Source organism: Platichthys flesus, chromosome 15 (genome assembly GCF_949316205.1).
Source record: "Platichthys flesus chromosome 15, fPlaFle2.1, whole genome shotgun sequence".
NCBI lineage: Eukaryota > Metazoa > Chordata > Actinopteri > Pleuronectiformes > Pleuronectidae > Platichthys > Platichthys flesus.
This window is the reverse complement of record NC_084959.1, coordinates 11,883,517-11,906,756: the sequence shown is the minus strand read 5'-3', so window position 1 is coordinate 11,906,756 and position 23,240 is coordinate 11,883,517. Positions and strand designations below refer to the sequence as shown.

Genomic DNA, 23,240 nt, shown 5'->3' with positions numbered 1-23,240 from the left:
GTTCACCAATTTCTTGTGTCCGCACGGCTGGTACCGACTGTGTGCGTCAGATGGGAACAAAAATGGACTCCATTTGAAAAGACGACAGCACACAAAGAAGCTATTCTTCGTTTGTGTGGATGCTGCCATTTTGATGTGATTCATAGTGCACATCAGGGGATATGTATCGCGGATGCCCTTATTCAATATGTTATATATAACAACATTTTTCTAAAAGTTATATGTTTGACTTGTAATCTACCAAAATCTGCTTAAAGATAAAAATGTAACAATGTTATTAAAATCAAATGTATTCTATATGTTGTTATATTAGCATTGCACATTGTTTTTATTTCTCACATGAAGATCTCTGTATTCATACAGCTTAACATGATCACTCACAAACCAGTGGAATCAACCACATCAGTTTTCATCCATCTTTCCATTAGCTGATGTTTTTAAACAACATTCCCCATTACTCGTCATTCCGTTTTACACATGTATGTTTCATTCGGTTTTACATTGTTGAATGTAAAGTGTGCAATGATCTACCAAGACACCTGAAAGTGGGTGAATAAGGTTCATCAGGTTTGAGTCTCTTGGGTACCTTTTTAATTGGTGTTCAAGGATATATTGCACAGTGAAACTTAGATAAATAAGACCCGCTGTGAAAGTCGTTCTCAGACTATATTGATTAACCACAGCATGGTTTACGTGCTTGTTTATTTGGCTTTACAAGAACAAACAAGCCATAGGCTATATAGGCCATAAATAATGAAGCGTTTTAGGGTATAATGAAAAGCCGGGAGCAGCCCTTCAGCAAAGACCACCAGAGTGTGAAGTGTGAAGTTAGATCGCTGCAGTTTGAGGTGTTTATGAACTGTAATGTGGAAATTCATATAATATATACATACACAATCAGTGGAATTTATGCAGGTCTGGTATAACTATATTACAGTTTATTAGCTTGTGTCTTCATTATGTTGTATATTTCCACTATAGTATAGACTATTGTTACAGAGGCAAATACAGACGTAACACCAACCACCCAGTATTTTGTGTCAAAAGCAAACACTAAAAATAATTATTTTTAGTTAACCTACAAATGAAATATATTAATCGATTGCTGCCTTTAAAATTTAAAGGCAAAATTTAAAGTTAGCCCATCTTTAAGATTAGATTTGTTTCATATCCGAAAATATATGTTTCGTCTAATTTATTGTTTGAAATTGATAGTATGAGTTAAAACAACCAACTTACATCATCCATTCAAAGAAACTGGCTTTTCTTCATCAAAAATTTTTTTTTTTCACACAATTTTCTCCACTTTCGAGTTAAGATGTCAGCACCCATTTCAAGTTTACTCCCATTTTTACCGAAGCAAATTGCACTGAAGTTTTCAAATGAAGCGTTTTGAGAGTCATTACGGATTCGTTCCTTCTCACATCGCCTCATGAGAGAGAGAGAGTAAAAGAGTCCGTTGTTCATTTGATTCAACAAACCTACAATTGAAACTGCTGAGTCTAATTTGTAAGAGAGTCATTACCGAGACAAAAGCCAACACTGGCTTTTAACAATAACTGTGTTCATAGGGACTGAATTCAAAACAAACATTGTTTGTATTATCATGAAAAGAAACAGCCACGATCCATCTTCACAGGAAGCTTACATCATGTGTGTTTTCTTCAAACTTCAAGAGGGAAAAGTCACTGATGAGTTTGCTTGGAAGTCAAGTTTCATTTTATTGAGAATAGTGAACTCATTCATCGAATTCACTATTTCAAGTCAAAGCCCTTAGGAACAATTTGTGCTTATAAGTTCTGCCGTGGTCTGAAAATTAAAACATTACATTTTAAGTTAAATTAATGTGAAATTATGAAAATAATGTCTTCCCAGTTTCAACAATGTGTCCTTGTGGTAATTATCTCTTGATATATGCGAAATATGTAAAAAAACAAAAAACAATATCATCATATCTTATATCAATATCAGTCTTTTTTCTACCTGTTAAACAGTCAAAACTCTTTTATGACTCATCCTGCACTTTTTGGATTTTGCAACCAGTGCTTTCTCATGCGAGATTTAAAGTGCGCTGACATTCGTTTCACTGGGTCTGTAAGTTAACAGGAAAAGATTAGTTTCTCCCTCCAAATTCCTGTTTGATGAGGTCCACACTATAAGATCGTCAAACAGAGCAAAAAGTGATTTAATTTAGCAGAAACGAGGGCAGATAAGAGGCCAAACACAGATAACACTCGCTGAAAGGAGGAATCCAATAAACCCACTCACTGAGGCTCCTTGAGGTAACTAATGTCACAGAGTCACATTTGAATGCAAATCCCAGACATTAAGATTACTCCAGGAAGGGGAAAAAATAGCTTTGAAACAAACCTGCCCTTTTAATTAAATTCAAAGTCGGGGCAAGGTGGTTTCAACTCCAAGCAGTGAGTGCTCAGCGATAAGAATGCACCCGGGCAGCAGCGAGCTCCTGTCAATATCGTGGGAGCAGCCATTATGCCAAGCGCAGCAGTACTCAAGTCTTGGTGCGTGGTTGATATTGAGGCTACAATTTTGTTTCAAGTGCTCCTCTCCTTCACTTAAGAGATCTGAGCGCTGAAAAGGGCCAGTTGTAAAAGCAACAATCGGGTTTCAGGCGTTAAAAGAAACCCAGAACAGCATGTTGTGGCTGAACAATCACAGATTACTGTCAACTTTCCCTCCCCTACTCGCGGTCAACACCTGCAATCCTAAATCTTTCGAAAAGAACAGCGTCCCTCTGAGAAAGCCTAGATTGAAACTATTCATTTGCTCGCATTATACAAAATTGAATTACTTTTCAGATTCAACTGTCGTCAGAAATTACAAGTTTATTTTTTGTAAGTAAATTTAATAAACTGTCTGAGCTGTCTGAGCGGCTCAGAATAAATCGCATCATATCAAGAAGAGGAGTTTGATTTACCCGCTAATCAGCAAATAGATTTAAGCCCAAGTCTTCATGGATTTTCTCAGGTATCCTCATTCCAGCAAGACTTGTAAATTATAAATCCACACCAATGTGCCTCATTCATCTGAAGCAGACAGGAGTCTCTCTGAGTGCAGATGAATAACTTACATGATAAAAGTTTAACCAGACACTATTGATTTGCAGTGCAGCCGAGACACTATATGAGAAGGTGGAAGAATTTGTATCAGATTTAAATCAATGTTTTTTTTAACAGTCCCTTCACATTGTTTCATATTAAATTGAACAGGACGGCGAAGGCCATCTCTATTATTCATGCATTATGAATATCAGCAGGTCTGCAAACCTGCAAAAAATATTAAAATTGTGAATTGAATACCCAGACAAGAACACAAATGTATCAGCGACTTGAGGCCTAAAACAAGTCTTTGGAACCAGAATAAATGTTTATTATAAACATATTAGATTGATAAGTTCTGCGATCAGTGTAGATTTATGTGAAATAGACAGCAAATTAAAAATAATCGTACAAAGCTGCAGAAATCCTGGATTATGTTTTGTTTTAATAAGATAAATAGAGTTTAATGATGCCTAATGAAATTACTGTGCAAACTCGCCCTAAGATTAGCAGCACAATATGCAATAGAGCACAATAAAATGAAAGAGTATAAAGTATATACTGTATATATATATATATATATATATATATACTATATATATATGAAAAATACAATTTAATAAAATAAGTGAAAATAAAAATATCAAGTGGATACAGACTAATTGCAGAACCAGTGCCTATAGAAATAACCATAGAAATGAGAATAGGTTACGTGAGACAGTAGTAAAACATAGTAGCATAGTAATACTCCACATGAGTAGTTGGTTATAAATATTTTGAAATCATTGCATTAAAAACCTCTTCCCCTCACATAGTGTTGGACCCATACTCAGGATTTGCAGTGCAAACATGAAAATAAAAGATACAAGCTTTCAATGTAAATATTAATCGAAATCTGTAAATTACAGTGTTTAAGAATGAAGCAAACCTTTGCTTCATAAATCTTTGCTCCTTCCCTCCTGGTTTAAGATACCCACTGCATGATTTTGGAATAAAGATAGTGTCGATCAGGGCTTTGGAGGGTTTGAGTCCACTGTGAGCTGGTGAGAGGACCAATGAAAACCTTGTCTCATCTCATGTTACTTTAAAAACTAAAAATAACAAGTGATATTGGAACGCTTGCCCTTGAAGACGTCGATATCTCCAAATGAACAACACATAATCATTTTAACAGCAAAACCACAGACTAACATGGGATTTAATCAGAAAGCATCGATAGTACCCGGTTACAGATAAACATAAGTTGGTCTTTAATGTCTAATGTCTAATCCTCTTGTTTCTCTTCCTGTCTCTGTTCTCAGCTGGGACCACGTACATCTTTGGGAAAGGGGGCGCTCTCATCACCTTCACCTGGGCTCCCAATGAGCGGCCGAGCACCCGAGCCGACCGGTTGGCTGTGGGCTTCAGCTCCCAGCAGAAGGACGCCATCTTGGTGCGAGTGGAGAGCACCCATGGGCTCGGAGACTATCTTCAGCTGCATATAGTAAGGAGGGGAAGCACAGTCGGGGGCTTTAAGCGTGAATGTAACACCGGAAGATGGGTGGAGTATCACGGAACAGTTTGGAATAAAATGTAAAGAAGATTAAAAATCTAAATTTACAGATCATTTTCATATAGATTATAGTTTCATTTACATGTATCAAAAAAAACAAAACAGACTCACACAAACTGCATGCTGTATCCACAAGCTTCAAATCAACCTCATCTGTAGGATGAGGCACACATTGGCAATTTTTTAATTGGAGTAGTAGCATTTTACTCTGTGAATAAAGACTTCATAGTCAAGATCAGGGCAATTTAAAATGGGTGTCTAACTGAAATGAGTCCACTCAGACATAGAAAGAAGCTGCAAGGAAACATTGTTTTTAAGTGAAAAAAAAAAAAAAAAGCTCATCATCAAAAAAGACATACACTTCTTCACTGGATATTAAAGTGGCTCCGCAGCAGACAAGCGGAAAAGTATTTCTGGGAGCAATTAAGAAGACGCCGTATAACCTGAGAAAGGGGGGAGGAAAATGCAACGGTGACAAAAAGCTGCCTCATCAGTAACGATGAGGATATCACCGCCTCTTCCCTTGATCTGTTGATGAAGGCACAAAAAATGATCTCACTTGAGCAAAAGAGAAAAGACCGTCTGGTTGACTGCTGCTGCCACAATCTTTTATTTAACGAAGTGGAACATAAATGAATATAAATCAACATCTAATGGTCGATGTTTAAATTCACGTTTTCACAGCTTGTTCGCTGATTTGAATCCAAATGCGAAGATAACATGGTAACAGGAAACTAATGACCTGGAGGAGCAGCTACGATAGGGCAGAAGTCAGTGGAGTCAGACATGAGAGAGGTTTGTGCATGCGTGCGTGCGTCCGTGTGTGTGTGTGTGTGTGTGTGTGTGTGTTTTGGTGGAACACACTGGCTCCTCAGCAGCTGTCAGCGGCCGTCTTTCCTGGAGGGAAATCAGTCTTTTCAGCTCGTAGCCACAGGACAGATGTGGCGCGATGAGAAGCTGAGGCGAGATCTGTCAAACGTCTGCGAGCGGTGTAATAATTAAAATCCCACCTGTTGTCAAAGCAAGGGACCAGGATCCGAAGTGGGAGTGGGAGACTCTTACGCAGGACTCACACGTACGCATCCAATCACGTTAATCAATCAAAGCAAACTTTCTTTGTATAGCACCTTTCATACAGGTTAGTGCAGTGTTTTACTATTGACTGATCTCATAACAATAAACGAAACAAATAAACAGAAACAATTAGATTCCACTGAATAGATTTTAAAATAAATGATAAATTAGTTGACTATGTTGTGTGTCCCAAGCATTAAATTACACATTCTAGTCATCAAGAGTGTTGGGTTCTCCAATGTGTTAGTGCGATTCAAAGGTGTGGGTCCAGTGTTGTCAGCACACACTTTGTTGTACCACATAAGAATGTTTCTGAAATTAGATGAATCTGTCCTAAAAACAAAACTTTTGAGATTTCATCAGGCCAGATTTTGAGTTTTTCTTCATATGATACTGATAAATAATTTTCAGTATTAGGTACTGTATTTATAAATGACAGCTAAAATATGTAATAATGCTATTGATAAAAGAGAGAGAGATAAAAGAACAATATTACTACGGCACCCCAGTATTTCAGAGTGGTGCCTTCGCGAAAAGACAAAAAATCATCTTAGAAGAAGAAAGGTACAAATAGGTACAAAGAGTGAAAACAACCTTTTACACAAAATCTGACATCAAGTATTTGTAATTGAAGTATTATGTATTTGTGTGTGTGTGTTTTGAGAGTTTACACTTACTCCACGTGTCGGCTACAAACATCCTCCCCCGGATGATTTTCAGAATCATCTCATGTAAATTGCGTTTCCATTTTTAAACGTGTGAAACTGACCTCACCAGCCGTGGCCTGTTACTAGTAAATGCAAAGACTGCTGCCTGAGTGCAGAGCCAGCTGAAAATATTTTTTTTCTCCAGGAGCTGCCAAGTCCTTGCACCCTGACAGATTGCTTACTCTGACACCTTATTACTGCTCAGTGGAGGGGAATCAGAAGGAGTTCAGAGGGTGTTGAGGGTTGTCTTTTTCTTTCCTTTTGTCTAACTAAGCCTGATAATCACACCTTCTTGTTTTATATAGACCTTCGCTGCCAGTTCACATCATTTATTTGGATCTGTCATTAATACCACATTTTTACCAGATTCTGTTTTCCAATGTTTGCCCATTGAAGAAGATGAGGCAGAGAGGAGCAGCACAAGAAAAAACAGTCTGAAAAAACACCGGCCGCAAGGGATAGTTGAAAATAGTAAAGGAAAAAAACTATATGACCTTTATCTTCTTCAGTACGACTGAGTATTTGGGCCATTTAAAGGGAAAAGAAATCTTAGACGTCAACAAAATCATACTTTTAGGCGATGTGCAACGTTGGAGGTCAAAAGATCATTCTGTCGCCTCGCCTTGAATTTAGGAATATGGAGCATCTTGTTTAGTTTCACAGATAATGAAATACTTCATATTTGGGCTCATCAGTGTGCTACGTTATCATGCAAGAAACAGAGACTATTTCGAAGAAACACAAAGTCAAACAAAAATGTACTCTTTTGTGGAGGAGGAAATGTTTGGTAGCGGTCAACTGTGAGGTTGCCGTTGGTCCACCTGCATAATATTTAAAGTGGATTGGTTGTTTCTCAAGAAGAGTTTCGTACTCAGGATTTTGGATCCAGAAGGACTCCAGCTTATTTCCTTAAAAAAATCTTCGTTCTCTCACTAAATTACAACCACTTTGTCAAGAAATTAAGATTTATTCTTGTGATACTATGACTTTCTTTTCAATTACCACTTTATTCCCATGATATTACAACTTACTTTTCGATTATGACTTCATTCAAGTGATATTATGACTTTATTCTCGAAATGTCAGGATTATTTTCCCTTCAATATGGCCCTAAAACCCTCTTGTACCAGGGATTTGGGGGGTTTTAAGATGCGGTAGCTTCCAACAGAATTCCCTTTTCATCATCTTCCAATAACATGAAAGCTTTCTATTCAAAACTAAAATACGAAATGGTAAAAACTTTCCATGCATTTGTAATAATCTCAATTAACAGGTGCAAATGAAGCATACATAGTCAGTGCTCGATATTATTAAAACATTTCAAATCCAGATAACTCCACACATGACTCCATTCTGCATTAAAGTGGTGACATGGTCATTTGAAACTGCACAGTTAACTGAGGATTGCGCACACAGACTTCAAAGTCCAATTACGCTGTACAAAAGAGACCAAGCATCACCAAAGTCACCAGGGAGTATATTAGAGAGACTGATTCTACTTTCAAATGGTCATGTTTTTAATGAGTGACTAAAAGATAAAACAAAACCAGAGGATTCATTGTGCGGAGTGATTAGAAATGCGGGAGAGGTGTCGCTGCACGGCCGAGATTTAAATTACAGAGGAACGGAGGAAGATGTTGAGTTTTGAACGTGTATCTTGCCAGGTTCCATGAGTTGATTTCTTATGCATTTACATAATGCATCAGTCGGGCAAAATTATATTCTGAATAGGTCGTTGTTCATAAATATTCTGCCTTAATCTATGCAGGGAGGGTAATGCTTCACAAAAAACTCATGTATGTGTATATTTTAGTGCACGTTGAAAGGCAGAGCTCAAACTGACTTCTTACTCTTCTTCTCTGTGAGTTTTCTCTAGAAATGTAATAATAAGTTTGGGAAAAAATCTGATGATGCGTGTGCACCTTTGTCACTAAATATTGCAGGGATCAAATAGATTTTATCTAGATATTTTCACGTAGAAGCTGAGGACTATGAGGAGGGGAAATATTTTGTCACTGTTATATTAAGAGGGATAGTAAGTATAATATCTGAGGCTATTGATGCAAACTCCCATCTGCCTCTGAGAAGAAGGCCTCAGCAAAGAGTCTCAAGGTTTCTAATACAGAGACAGATATGCTTACCCTCTTAAAAGAATCTGATCTGTCCAATCTAAGCACTGCTTGTTTAAAAATGTATCAGGGGGCAGCAGAGCTGTATCACAGAGGAATCATCAGCTTTATAGTCCTCTCGTCTTTTCACCCCATCAAAGATAACTCCTTATAATACCATGTCCTTATAATAATCAATCCATTGCCTCTCAGATGAATTGGAGTAGGCTGCAGCTGAGACGAGATCTGAGATCCCACTGCAAAGCTCCAGCGAGCAGGGAGTACTTAAAGGAAACGCTGTTTCCGACAGAGCTGATGTCAACATAGTAGGTGGGAGACTGCGCCGCCTTTCATGAGGTTATGCCTGACTGGCTTTATACTGAAACACGTGAGCCCTAAGCAGCTTCTTGCGGAGGGAACATGGAGAGTGAAAGGCCAAACTTTACTGAAACTAAAACGTAGGAGTGATGTTGTGTCAGCTGTCAAATACAGCTTTGGGGCTGTTCTGTAATTGCACTCAAAGACCCGAGTTAGCAAAATAGAAATGCCTGTGTCGGAGCCACACACAGCCGCTGGCTGACTCGGCCGGCCCCGGAGATGTTAATTGTTGTCTAGAGGACATCGGCTGAATTTGACCTGAGGCCACACAACCCTGTAGTTACTTAATGAATTCTCATCACTTCTGCTTCTTGGGCAGCATGATTAAAATTTGGACATGTTAATAGCTCTGCATGTACAGAATATAAGTAAACAAGGAATGGGAGAGATCCTTCTTATAGATAGTACAAGGGTTGTGGACAAAATGGTGATAACTTGGTGTCTTGACATAATTTGGTAAAATGCTTCTTGTGTCTTTTATAGCAGAACACCCTGTAGATTCCTACTAACCTAACACTGACTGTAATTAGCTCCCAGGATCACAGTGAGTAGCAGTGAGTGGGCAGACGTTGTTTCACAAAGGAGTCTTTATAAAAGTCTTTTTGACTTGTGTGAATTTAATAATCAGCTGTAGTTCAAGCGTGATGAATCAGTCCTGGGTTCATGACAACTTGCAAGTGAATGGAGGATGATAAGAATCCAATGACCCTTTGACGGCTGCGACTGAAGGCTTTACAGCTTTACAGTGAAGGCTTTATAGAGCTCCTTTATACCATAAAGTGACTTGAAACTTGATTTGTCAAGCTTAATATTATATTATTAACGGGACGTTCAAGGTCTCTGGGGATACTTAACACTTCGGCACTTAATGCCAACCATCTCAGCATTAATACATTTTGAAATTTAAAAGGTTCCTGGAATGATTTTACGTGATGTAATTATGGGGGGGGGGGGGGCAGGTTTTATACACAATGGCCAACATCAAGCAGGCAAGAAAAAAGGTGTATTTCTTTATACATATAGAATTCATGGTCTTTGAGTAAATGCAATATTGGAGGTACGAGAAAGAGAACAATCTTTACTGATGTTAAATGGAGAATGACAAGGAGTACACTCTGATAGTGAAGACAGAAAATTCAAAAGCAATACAAATCCAGGGCGGAAGATATTTAGATTATGTTTGAATGGCCGGAAATTTATAATATGCATGTGTGTCGTGCAGGAGCAGCACACTGCAGAATTGTATTTTTCTACCTTCTCTCTCCTCTCTCTGGTTGAAGGTGTGATGTAGTGCCGCCAGCTGCTGGGGCCGAGGTAGTTTGATTTAAAACCTGCAGACTCTTGGTGCTTGATGGTTCACGGCTGAGAGACAAATGATACGAGGAGGAACTACACAGCTTGAGAGTCATTAATGTTCCGTAATGATAATAAACATGCTCTTGAGCACACGTGACATACTATGCAACAGGTACTCGTTGCATAAGCACTCAACTGCCTGTCACGTCCATCCGTCTTTTATCAACACCGCTTATCCGCTGAGGGTCGCTGGAGGGAGCTTGAGCCAATCACGGCTGACATTGGGTAAGAGGCGGGGGACACCCTTGACAGACAGGCTGTCCATCACAGTGCTGATACATGGAGACCAACCGTTGACATGCACATGGGCAATTTAGAGTCGGTAATTAACCTAACCTGCATTGAGCCGTGGTACCCAGAGAAACACACATAGACGCAGGGAGAATATGCAAACTCCACACAGAACAAAACTGATCCATCTATCCATCCATTATCTACACGTCTAGCCTTTGAGGGTTGCAGGGGAGCTGGAGCCATTGTCTGTCACATGAGGAACAAAAACAAATTATCATTCAGTTTCAAAACTTTACTTCTACTCCTACCCTTAAGGATGACAGAATCTGTTCCTCTCTATATTTTAAGATATTTTTTAATGATTTATAACCACTGTAAATATGGCTATTGCAGTCTAAACGTAAAATCTAAACTGTGTCTTCCTGCAGAGCCATGTGCCGTGCCTCACAAATGTCTATTTCATCCATATTAGCATTGACAGATGGCAGCAAATGCACTGAGGCCATGCAGACACTGAGACCCACGCAGTTTGTTTCCAGTGTTTCTTATCAGTGCCACCTAAAGGCTGTCTCGAGAAGCAGCTTTGACCTTTGGGGAAGGTTGGCAGGAGCGAGGAAAGGCTGACAGGGAGAGAAGTTGGTCAACCAAAAGGGAAACAGCAGGATTCTGTCAAGAGTGATTCACATCAGGAAACCTGGCTTGCCTCTGAGGGCGAGTGGAGCTGAATCCTAAAGAAAGAGCTAAACACACTGTTGGTGTCACAAAGGATTTGCTTTTACTGCTTAAATAAAAGGTGTCTGACTCAACATGTATGACACTGGTGCAAATACGCTTTGTACACATTTTAAGCGTTTATGATGACACATTTGTCATTTTCTTCTCCGTGTCACATTTAGTCATTTTTTGTCACCCACAGGATCAAGGGAAAATCTGTGTCATCTTCAATGTGGGGACAGATGACATCACCATCGACGAGCCTGCTGTCATAGTAAATGACGGCAAGTACCATGTTGTGCGCTTCACACGCAGTGGTGGCAATGCCACTCTCCAGGTGGACAACCATCCAGTCATTGAGCGATATCCGCCAGGTAAGACTAATGGAACAATGACGTGTAGACAGATGGCATTGAGCATCTGGATCAGTGTGAGAGGATTGCATGTCTGCCAACAAGCAGAAATCTTCCAATGTGCAGCTGTGAAATGTATTGTTTACAAAAAAAACAACCGGATGTGCCATGTTGCCAAAACAATTTAATAATCTGATGTTAATACATCTGCCTCAGTTGATATCTAATTCTCATCAGCCTCTAAAGGAAAAGAAAGGAAAGCAATATTCTTCTTTCATGCATACGTTTTGAGGATATGCATACGTGGTCAGAGTGTGATTCTTTTTTTTTACATTTCCACTTTTGTCCTAATTCTAATATATTAGTTATTTATTTCTCTTTGATGCTAGTTAAGAGAGTGTATTTTTTATTCAGCTGAGGAATTCTTGTTGACATTGAGAACTTGGCAGTGATCTTGCACAGCCCACATTTACATTCATCTCCTGACTGAACACTCACAACCCATTAAAGGTCGTATTTTTTCCATAAACAAATGAATGGATTTGGATAAATTTATACAGAAAAGCTCAGTTCTATAATGTCCACATCATATATGTTTTCCTTTTTCGATAGAATGTTGTCCAGATAACTACTGCAATGTAAAGTACTGCATCATCAACACACACACACACACACATTTTTATAAAGTCATGCCCTCTTAAATGTTGACTAAATCTGCATATGCAGGAAGGCGAACATCCAAAGAGAGGGTTACACAAACACATCCCGTTCGCAATCTGATAACGACCAGCTTTGCTTAGACCTGAAGCAATCAACCACTTCACCTCGGTTAGAGCAGGTGCACCAGCTGCCATCAAACCCAGTCCTCTGCCTCCAGCTGGTGCTGCAGGCTCACATTCACACGCCACCGTCGTGCATACATCTGAACTGTGTGACAGTGATGGACATTCTGGTGCACAGACTTCTCACTCAGGTGTCAGTGGTGACAATGAAGAGTATGAGGAAACTGACTTTTTTTGTTATTGCATTGAATATATATTCATTAAAAGAGAAAATATTTCTATTAAAACCAGTTCTATATTAAAGCTTAAAGTAAAAACATTGTGTAGGTTAGCGTCACTCTAGCTGCCATGCACTTCCACTTACCATGGCACCTCCTCCATGGTGTTCTTTAATCCTAATCCTTTTTATCCATTCACACAATCCCATGTCCTCGAACATGGTTTAACACATATTTACATTTGTATTGATGTGTGGATTAAACATGTTTACAGATTAACTGTCTGTAACAAACTATGCATGGGCCGAGGTGCCTGTCCGCATGACGTCCTTTATAAAAAAGTGTCAACAAGAAGTCCGAAGCTCGTGGAAACGTTGTGGCTGGTGATTATTAGAAACGATTTTCTACGCAAGAATGATTAAAGAGTATTCATGGCACTTATATGTTCTGGGCTGTTATCTTCCAGAAGCTGATAATTCAAACTGTTGTAGTTTATATGATGTATGTTCTGTAAAAGTTCACACTGGACAAATTACTCCTCTGTGTTTGCATGAGTTAAATAAAGAGCTTAAGTCCCGTCCCACTTGGGAGCAGCTTTTGTCCTATTAGCCCTGATTCCACAATGTAGTTTTGCATATTAAAGATTTATTCATTCTCATTCATATGCCCCCCCCCCCCCCCCCCAAAGAAAATTGCAATTAGGTATTGGGGTTAGAGCTAAATGTTTATTTACTATTTCATTCACCTTTTTATAAAGTCCTTCTCCCATTAGTTTTTGAGAAGGACATTTTATCAATATCTTGTTGGAGCTGCAGTAAAAACCAAAGAAATTGCATTTCATGCATATTTAAAACAAAATACATTGTGGATCAACAGTGAAACGGATAATAAACTGCTGTGACTTGTTTATAATGTTTATGATGTTTAAATGAAACCACTGTTTTAATCATTGTATTCGACTTTTGATGCTTTTGTTAACCTGAATTAACCTTTATTTTATATAGTGCATAAAATATTTTAGATCTTACTTTAATTGGTTTGTTTTGCTTAAAATCGCTAAATAACACTAACTAGTGTAGCACATTATAAATAGCCTAAACGTAACTCTAATAAGCATTAACTCTGTTACTATGAATAACTAGATACGTAAAGCACAAGTTTCTTTTAACTCGCAGCAGGGTTAAAATTGACAACTTGTTAAACCTGTTAGCCATTCTAACACTGTTTCTAACCATGTGATCTTTCAGCTTGCAGACTTTAACCTTTAATCTGTCTCTCCAAATTCTTTGAAGGACACTATGATAATGAACGACTGGCTATTGCTAGACAAAGAATCCCATACAGACTTGGTCGGGTAGTTGACGAGTGGCTACTCGATAAAGGTAAAAATTAATTGATTAATAATTAACCCTTGAGATAACTAGTGAATAACCATTCCCCATGAGAGGTGCAGTCCCAGAAGACAAGTGTGACAAGTAACCCTGATGTATGCCTCCATTTTAATTGGCGCTTGGCTGCACTGTGGATTTCAACGACCACAGATGTAATTTAAACTGGAATTCAAAGCAAAGGGGTATGGCAGACTTGCCGTTTATTCTTTGTCATCCTTGCACCTTGTGGTAAAGCTGCACCTTAACAACCTTTTAAACCAATCGACTAAAAACACATAACCCTTGTCTAACCCTACATCGTCCCTCTTAACCACTGTGTGTAATTAGTTGCTGTGTGTAATGATTCTACCAAAAAATCCTTAAAATGCTGTGTCACATTTACTTTAATGCCTTAAGCTGACCATGTCTTGTTTTCTTAAACTGAACATTTTAAATCATGAACTAAATTCTGTCCCCTTTCCGTCTCCCCTCCAACCTTGTACTGTGTTACCTTGCACTACAACGACGACATCAGAATCCCCACACTTAAGTCTTCTGCTGCGACAAAACGGCGCTGACAGGCTGTTTAAGTAGATCCCTGTTTGGATCCATTAACTTTGCTAATAAGTATTCTCCGGAAATGGGCCCATTACCAGGGGCCTCCTCCTCCGGCGTAACACCACTTATCGGGGGAAGCTGCTGACAGTAGTGCTGTTAAATATCATTGCCCCTTTAAGGAGGTGAAACAAAAGGAGCTGGCTGAACCCAGAGCAGAGCATTTTGGAATGGCTTAATGGTTGATGAAGTCAAGGGAGGGTGGAGTGTTTAGCTCTGATTGACTGTTAGCGTTACACAGATTGTAAACTTCCTTTTTAATAATTTGCCCATCCCTGTCAAAAGTATGAGATGCATTTGCTAACTTGATGATATTACAAAAGATTACTGTCAAAACATTTAAATAGAAACCTAAATCGATTTTTAAATCTCCTATGATGATTTTAACCTGCATGTGTAAATACTAAATTATAGACTTGCTACTAATTAACATTGACACTTTAAAGTTCATATCTAAATCAAGTTAATTTACAAACTATTAATGCTATAATTAATAAAGTCCACTTGGTTCAAATGATGTGAAATCTCTCCCATATGACTTCTCCATGTCTTCTCTATCGTTCTCTCCTTTTTTTTCTCCCACCTATCTCTCTCTATGTCTCTGTCTAACTTTAGGGAGACAGTTGACAATCTTTAACAGCCAGGCGGCCATTAAAATTGGCGGCAACGACAAGGGTCGGCCCTTCCAGGGTCAGATTTCAGGGCTGTATTACAATGGTCTCCAGGTGCTCAAACTGGCAGCAGAAAATGATCCCAGCATTCAGGTGGATGGGAACCTGCGTCTGGTCGGGGACTCACTCTCTGTGCTAACCACCGACACAACGTCCGCCACCCCGCTGGCAGTCTCCGATATGTCCACCACCATCATGGAAACCACCACCACTATGGCCACCACCACCACCCGCAGGCAGCGTTCACCCAGCTTGAGGGAGAGCATCTCAAAGGTCAGAAACTATAAAGGGATATTTGTGTTATATATAGTACATATTTGTGTGTGTGTGTTTGTGTGAGAGAGTCTCAACAGAAAACACAGTGTCCCATCTGGATTTGCAACAAACGTCTATGGACTCAATTACTTTATATATTTCTAACCACAACATCATCTGTAAGAATATATATATATTTAAAGAAATAACGTTAAATGACCTAACAGTCTCCTAATGAAACCTCATTTAAATTCACTATCCTGATTTTTATTTGGATCTGCACTAAATGACATAACCTCACAAATATCAGTTCCCCAAACATGCCTGATTTCCATGACTTTTTTACTGAGATATCAACAAAAATGTTGAAAAGCTAAAAACATCTAACAATGTTAAAGAAAGTGGGATAAAAAATCCTGTTCTGGATCCGCATAAAAGTTTTTTGAAGACCTAACAGAAAAAAACTAAGAAACACAGACGAAACATAACCTCCTTGACGGAAGAGAACATTCTTGGCAATAAAAAGTCGAAGAAATGAATATTGCATATTCCACAACATAATAATAAAATGATAATAAATGTTTTCGTACGTCTTACATCATTAATATTCATAACTGGTTTGGTCTATCATGTGGTTTTGAAAATGATCGCATACTTGACTTCAAGTGTGTTGGATTCATGCTGCAATATATTTTTGAACTCATATAGTATAGTCACAAACCTGCATTCAGAGTGGTGAGTGTTACCGACCACCATTTCAAATGAGAGGATTTTAATCCAAATGCAGCAGACCTGCCAAATTGGAAGGATTTCAGCAGAACTTGGAGTCCTACGGTTTTAAACAAAACCACTGCCTCTCCTAATAAAAATACATAGTGCATTTTCATTACATTTCTCTTGTCCAGTTTCCCTGAAATTGGCATCTCGCTATTTTCAATTTAACCAAGTAATCCATTAGTGGACCATCTATTCCCCGCTCTGCTTCGATATTCTGCGTCACTGTGCGCCCTTAAATCAAATGTAGACATATTGAAGTCCTGATGCAGCGTGTGAGAATTTGTCTTGCAAATTTACATGGAAATAGATAAAATAAAAACATGTACAACATTTAGCCCACTGAGACTATTCCCCTCCATCAGTGGTGTTCTCTTGCTTTTCTTTTTGTCAACACATGAAGTCGGCCACAGGGGTAAAGAAGAACTGCATATAGACACATTTCAGATGTGTAGTCTCACTAGTGTTGCTCCGAGCCAAAGCACTAAAGTGATACAGTGCGGCAGCTATTCCTCAGATGGGATGCAAAAAGTCTGCTTGTAAACATGCTCATAAACGAGTGAGAACGAAGCTCGATTTGTGTAAAAAAAACTAAAGCACAACATTTCCTCTGTTTTTCCTTTCAGCCCCAGAACTCTGATGATATTTTGGTGGCTTCAGCCGAGTGTCCAAGTGACGATGAGGACCTGGAGGAGTGTGAACCTGGAACAGGTGGGTCAGCCAGGACAAAAAAGATGGGAATATACAGCTCTTATCCCACTAAAGGCGTTTTCAGACATTAACTCTCTGGAGAATATCCGCAATATCCGGACTTTCTCCGGAGTTTACCTTTCACACATGAACAACCCAGCAGGAGATTCTCTGCTCAGACATGTTCACAACAACACAGGAGGGTTCAGGTGAGGGATGGCACTGCAAGCAGAGGCATAACATAAGATGTTAATTCAGCTGCTGAGAACGCGTGTTTTTGTGTTCAGCACATCAACACCAGTGTCGGTCTTCTTTTAGTTTTTTTCAGTTTAGCGTCTGTCGCGTGCTAGACACATGATTAACTCACGCACTTGCTCGTGTTGAATCCTGCGGAGAATCTCCTGCTGGGCACATGGAGCACATTCAGACATTATCCTGAGATTTTAGAAAGTCCAGATCCTCTCCCTTGGACATTTGGGTTCTCACATGCAGCCCCTCCAGAGAACGTCAGGAGATTATTGAGGGTTCAGTGAATGACTGAAAGGGGCGTAATAGTTTTACCCGGAATTTTTGATAAAGGCATCAACATCAGACAGCCTTCGTTGTTTCAAAATTCTCAGTGGCTTCCCAGCGTCGTGTTTCCACAGCTGCCGTCATTTGAATTGTCGTAACAGACTCAAGAAGCATCAATTCAAACTGTGTATCAGCTTCTGAGTCATGTCTGGAACTCATTAGATTGGATTTGAGGACATCTTAATGAGGTGCGTGGCAGTCATTTGGAGGGGAAGACAGTAGAAGGCACATCAGGCCTGTGCCAGAAACCAGCTGTGAAACTTAAGGAGGACTCTGCCCTTATCGGGGGTGCCTCAATTATTAATTTGACCTTATCAGAATTGTGTGTTGTTGACTGGCCCTAAGAAGTGTGCCTCAAATAATGATGAAAGAGAACCTTGCAGCCGTAAATAGCCAAACTCTGCAGACTGGAGAACCAGAGGACTCTGAATCAAAGTCAATCGCCAATGCATGATGTTAGAGCACATATAAAGTAATATATACGAGTGGATTTAGTGAGGAATCATCCATGTGGTGATATACAGGTTGCACTCATTGCTTTCAATAAGCCACAATATTCCATGTGTGACTCCTAAATGAAATAACCTGTCTCGTGATCTCTCTTGTCAACCCCTGAACCCCTGCCTGCAGATGTGCATTCAGTAGCATGGAAATTTAATGTACTGCTTTTTGCTTGTTATGTGCTCTTCATTCAGCTGCCGCCTTTCATGGGTCACCTTGTGTGTTTGTGTCTACATGTGAGCTCTTCTTTGTTTCCACTAACTTAAATTCTGTATTGAAGAATCAAGAACTGCTTTTAACATTCAGCATCATGGTGGTTTATTTTGTTCCCCTGCGTTTGCCAAATGTTTATGTAAATAACTTTGTTTTAAAGGAATTTGCTTATTATGTGCAATCATAATAAATAATATCAGTGATAAGCCAGCTAATATTAGATTCATTCCGTAGTAATATTTTCGACATAATGAGCCGATTATGGCTCCACGTTTATGAGCACAGTTTGTTCAGCCAGGATTTCAGTTTTTATTCTGTTCTAATTTAGGATCCCCTACCTTTTCTGTTTCCTTTCTAGGAGGTGAATTAGTGTTGCCTATTATAACAGTGGATTCCCTTGAGCCCCCATCCATCGCCACCCGTTACCCTGTCATCCCTCCTCCCCCCACCCTCCTCTCCCCACTTGATACCACCAAAGAGTCCCTCATGCTCCCCCCTCATCCTTCCTGCCCCCCGGACCAGGAGGACTGTGGTGACCCTGTGGAGGTCTCGGCCTTCGGCTCTGGGGAGATGACGGAATCTGATGACGAGGACTTTTACAAAAATAACTCCCCCATGGTCACTGACAGGACAGTCCTTCCTCCACCTCCCGCCGTTGGTGAGGGTGGAGTCCAGAAACCCCGCCCCCTACCTCCTTATGTTCCCACCACCAACCCTGACCAGCTCCACATCCCCGCAGGCAAAATGAACACCCGTGACCAGGTGCTTCTGCCCCCTGCTCCTCCCTCCTCCCGAAACACACCAGGACTAACTTACCCTCCCAATTTTCCCCATGTGCCCACAGCCAATCCCACAGTCTCTGATGAAAAGAGCCAACCCGGTGCCGTGGAGGTGATCAGGGAGTCCAGTAGCACCACAGGGATGGTGGTGGGTATCGTGGCTGCTGCTGCTCTCTGCATTCTTATCCTCCTCTATGCCATGTACAAGTACCGCAACCGGGATGAGGGCTCCTACCAGACGGACCAGGGCCACAGTTTTGCCAACAATTCCACTGTGGATGGCAACGGAGCGGTCAAAGACAAAAGCACAGCGACGGCCTCTGTGGCCAAGGCAATCACAAAGGGCAAAAAGAACAAAGACAAAGAATACTACGTCTGAGAGCGCAGAGGAGGGCGAGTAGTTTGGACTGAGACAAGAGGAAGAGAGAGAGAGTGCTTTCGTTTCGCTCCCTGATTTTGTCAGGTCGACCATCAGTGGAATTTCATGGGCCACATAAAAACAGCTGCAGCCTATTACCGATGAAATCTTCATCCAGAACACGAGATCTGACTCATCCTCCGTGCTCCAAGGTGTGCTCCAATCTGCATTCACAGATTCTTTGTTAATGTATCATTTTTTTATGTTTTTAACAAGCTGGGAGATGCATATCCACTTTGGCTTTGTATATAGCATGGATATGGTACAGTGGAGAAAGTGCTGAGAAATGGACAGGTTTGCCTAAATGTTTTCTTTGTTCTTTGTAATGCTCTATCTCAACAAGTGTCCCCATTATGATATATGAGGCAGAACAGGCCAATTATTGAGTTTTTATGGTAGATGAGCAGAGAGAAGCCCAGGATTTCTGACAACAGTAAAAAAGAAAGCCTTTTTTTGGATAAGACATCATCTGTGCAGCCTCCATCTTATGTTATGTGGTTTTTAAAACTCCCCAGTCACCCTGCCTCTGATCACAGAAGATGGTATTATGTTGCCGGTGCAGTATCATAAATGAAGCATGTCAAGCGCTCTAGTAAAAAAAAATACAGCAAATTTAGATGAATTACTAAATCACTCAACACACTCCTGTCAATGAAGCATATATCATGATGGAATCCGATTTTTTTTATTTTTTATGTGAGACATCCCAGTCATTGAGCCATGTCATTCCAAGTAGGGGTAATTGTGAACAAGTCTGACTACACCAGTGAAGGTATTTCTCTGTAAACATTGTTTGTATGTACATATAAAGGCTGGTGGATTGAAAAAGCATTGTGTACGCAGGGGGAGTAGGTGTGGATAAACCAGCCCCCTTCAACAGCTTTCACAGAAAGATGAAAAACCGCTGCAGCCCCCCCCCCCCCCCCTCCAAAAAAAAACAACTTCACAGGAGGTGGGAACACAGAATCACGTTTTGAGGAAGGTTTTCTCATCGCTTCCTGGAAAGGGAGAACCGACCCTCCTCAACAGTCTGGCTCACTCTTGATCTTCTCCTTTCCTCCAAACTGTCATGGGAAAATTCAAAAGCACACATGAAATGTAAACATATCTCGGAGACATAGATATTCCTTGTTAAGCAGCCAAAACTGTATTGTTTTTTTTATTCTATCGGTTACTAAAAGACTATTCTATGAGATGACTAATTGAAGGTTTGTGAATTGTATTGATATTTCTCTGATATTTCGATGTATCTTGTTACCACTCTTCTTAAAATGTTACATTTTAGATTGCCTTTTACTTCAATCCAGAGAAGAAGCACACTTTACTCTGATAGCTGCAAATATATCTTTGTGTTTGCATTATTTACAGTTGGGATTATGCAGAGACAACACAAGGACGGAACAAATCGTTTGATTTCGTTGCATTGTGCATTTTATATATGTGCTGAATCTGTTACTCAATGGATCTGATAATATAAAGCCATTTTCTCTGTTGAGTTATGTCTACATTTACTTATTCATGCTGTGATTTCCAGTTATTCTTTTTTTTATGAAAGTGCCATTCAACGTGAGCTGCTCAGCACTCAGAAAATATACCATTCCTCACTCATTGCTATTGTATAGTGTTCCTGTGAAATTGATCTTAATATGTGTACATAACGTGGAGATGAAAATACACTTGATTATATACTTTGTACACACCCGTGTTGTGTGTTGCTTTTTGTGGACGCACAAAGACAATTCGCTTGAATTGCCGTTCTTCATTGGACAAAGACATTGTTGACGTATATTGGTGAACAAATGCAGAGGTGAATTCGAATTCCAGGCCAAAGTTCTGGTATAAATCAGCACAAGTGGCACTCTATTGGCCACAAACTTTGAATATAAATGTTATGCACTGTCTGCATTTTGGGGTGATTCAGCAATTGAGGTTTCCAAGTCTTTTGAGATCGAAATTAACTCACAATCCTACCAAGGTGACATTTTGCAAAAACAAGATAAGTTAACATGTTTAACGTGAAGAAACAGCATTTCATATAAATTGCAGTATGTTTTAAAAATGTGTCTTGCGATGAGTTTCATCATCTCTATCTCACTCTCTCTCTGTCTCTCTCTTCCCCCTTTCTCTTTGTCTTTCTGAATCTCTCTCTCTCATTCTGGCAGTACATAGCTCTGGTGTGTCACTGTATCATGTCCATTATTCATTAATGAACTGTTGAAAGTTTTTTTTCTGCGCCGTACACAATGTCAGTTATGAGTTTTTTTTTTTACTTGAAGCTCATATCAAACGGAATATTACACCAGCTGAACTCCTGTTGGGGTCAGTGGGGATTCACAACACACAGAAATAGGTTCAATCTTAAGGTCATGAACTCGGATTAAAGTTATCAGTGCTGAACTTGGCCTGGACTTGAAATCTACAGAAAATGCTAAACACAGAGCCTGCATTATGAATCTTGAGCAACGTGTGAAGGTTGGGGGGGCCCACCAGGCAGCGTCACTAACACATTTCATCATCTCACCCTCTGCACCACTGACTTTCTTACTTTGCCATTTGTTTCTATATGGCGAAATGGAGATGCACCTCACAGCGAGAGGGTTCCTGGTTCGAATCCCATTTCGGGATTTGATGGCCCTTTTGACCCTACGATACACACGTGACATGGCCATGGTGTACCAAATGTGAGCCCCCCCCCCCCCCCCCCCCCCCCCGCAACCCTCAAAGGATCAGTAGTAAGGATAAAAGATGGATGGTTGTAACTGGCAGCCAAATATGATTATACAAGGATAGTATGTGAGGCACAGATAATGGATGAAGTGCTCCTTTAAAAACTCAGCTTAATATAACGGTATTGAATTTGAGCTATTACATTCATGTATAATACCAATAAAGACAGAATTTATAACTTCAAATTGAAATTGATTTAGTTGACCCCCACATGCTACACTATTAACACATGCGTTCTTTACAGTAAAGAAATGCCATATGCACAAGGGCTAATAATGCAAAAATATTAATATTATTTCATAAGTCCTGTCATGTACTTTGTTTCCTGACTTGAAGATTATTTCGACAAAAAGGTTCCCCCAATGTGAACAATATTTGCTGTGCGCAGTTACAGGGTTTGTGTTGTTTGACTACCCCCTGCTGAGAACATAAGGAACTGGAGGATAGAGAGAGAGGACAATACAGTGTTGAGATATGCAGGCTTTAATTGCGCTCACTAAAGCAGCCGTACATTATTCTATGACGTAAATACAAATACAAGAATTGGGAGGCGTTGTATTTCAAATCCAGCAGAGAATACTCGTGTGGGCTAGGTCAGGTGCGGAGTAGGTGATGTCTGAACTGTGTCGACATCAGGCATCAGGGAGGGTGGCTCCAGGGTGTGATACGCTGCTGCTGAGCATTGCTGAGATAGCACAAGTCTAATTCAACAAAAACCACCACGTCATATCTGCTTTGACCTGCCCCTGTTCCTCCAAGCCAGGTTTTCTTCATCCTGTCAGTACTTGCCTTATAGATTATCCGTAAATTCACTTTTATATAATGCTCTTCATTACCCTGCTCACACCACAGGAGCAGTATTGAGGAGTTTTGTATTTTTTCCTGTTGTTTTTATATACATGAAGAAATAGTCACTAGTTACTTCAATTGTGTTGGATCTGGCTGCAACTCTGTGTTTTTCTGGACTCAAACACTTCAGCCACCCTTCCGGCGGTAGAGTGGTGGGTAGATAACAAGTGAATTTTTGGATGAACTTTAAAGCCCAGAGAATTGGGACAAAATGATCAATGTGTTTGTTTATCTGGCTCACAGTGATTACACTGTTCAACGAACAGGAGA

At 39.9% G+C, this 23,240-nt stretch overlaps 1 protein-coding gene across 4 annotated transcripts in view; it reads left to right on the top strand.

The window, feature by feature from the left end:
* nrxn2a (neurexin 2a) overlaps positions 1–20,315 on the top strand; it is a 116,324-nt gene extending 96,009 nt beyond the window's left edge. The window contains exons 15-20 of one of the 4 annotated variants that reach the window (XM_062406632.1): positions 4,361–4,542; positions 11,385–11,556; positions 13,828–13,917; positions 15,136–15,464; positions 16,847–16,931; positions 18,556–20,315. In XM_062406632.1, the coding sequence (XP_062262616.1) occupies positions 4,361–4,542; positions 11,385–11,556; positions 13,828–13,917; positions 15,136–15,464; positions 16,847–16,931; positions 18,556–19,355 (1,658 nt within the window). In that variant the 3' untranslated portion in view covers positions 19,356–20,315. The remainder of the gene's footprint in view (positions 1–4,360; positions 4,543–11,384; positions 11,557–13,827; positions 13,918–15,135; positions 15,465–16,846; positions 16,932–18,555) is intronic. The other 3 variants (XM_062406634.1, XM_062406633.1, XM_062406635.1) reach the window with 3 other exon arrangements.
* The last annotated feature ends 2,925 nt before the right edge of the window (positions 20,316–23,240 follow it).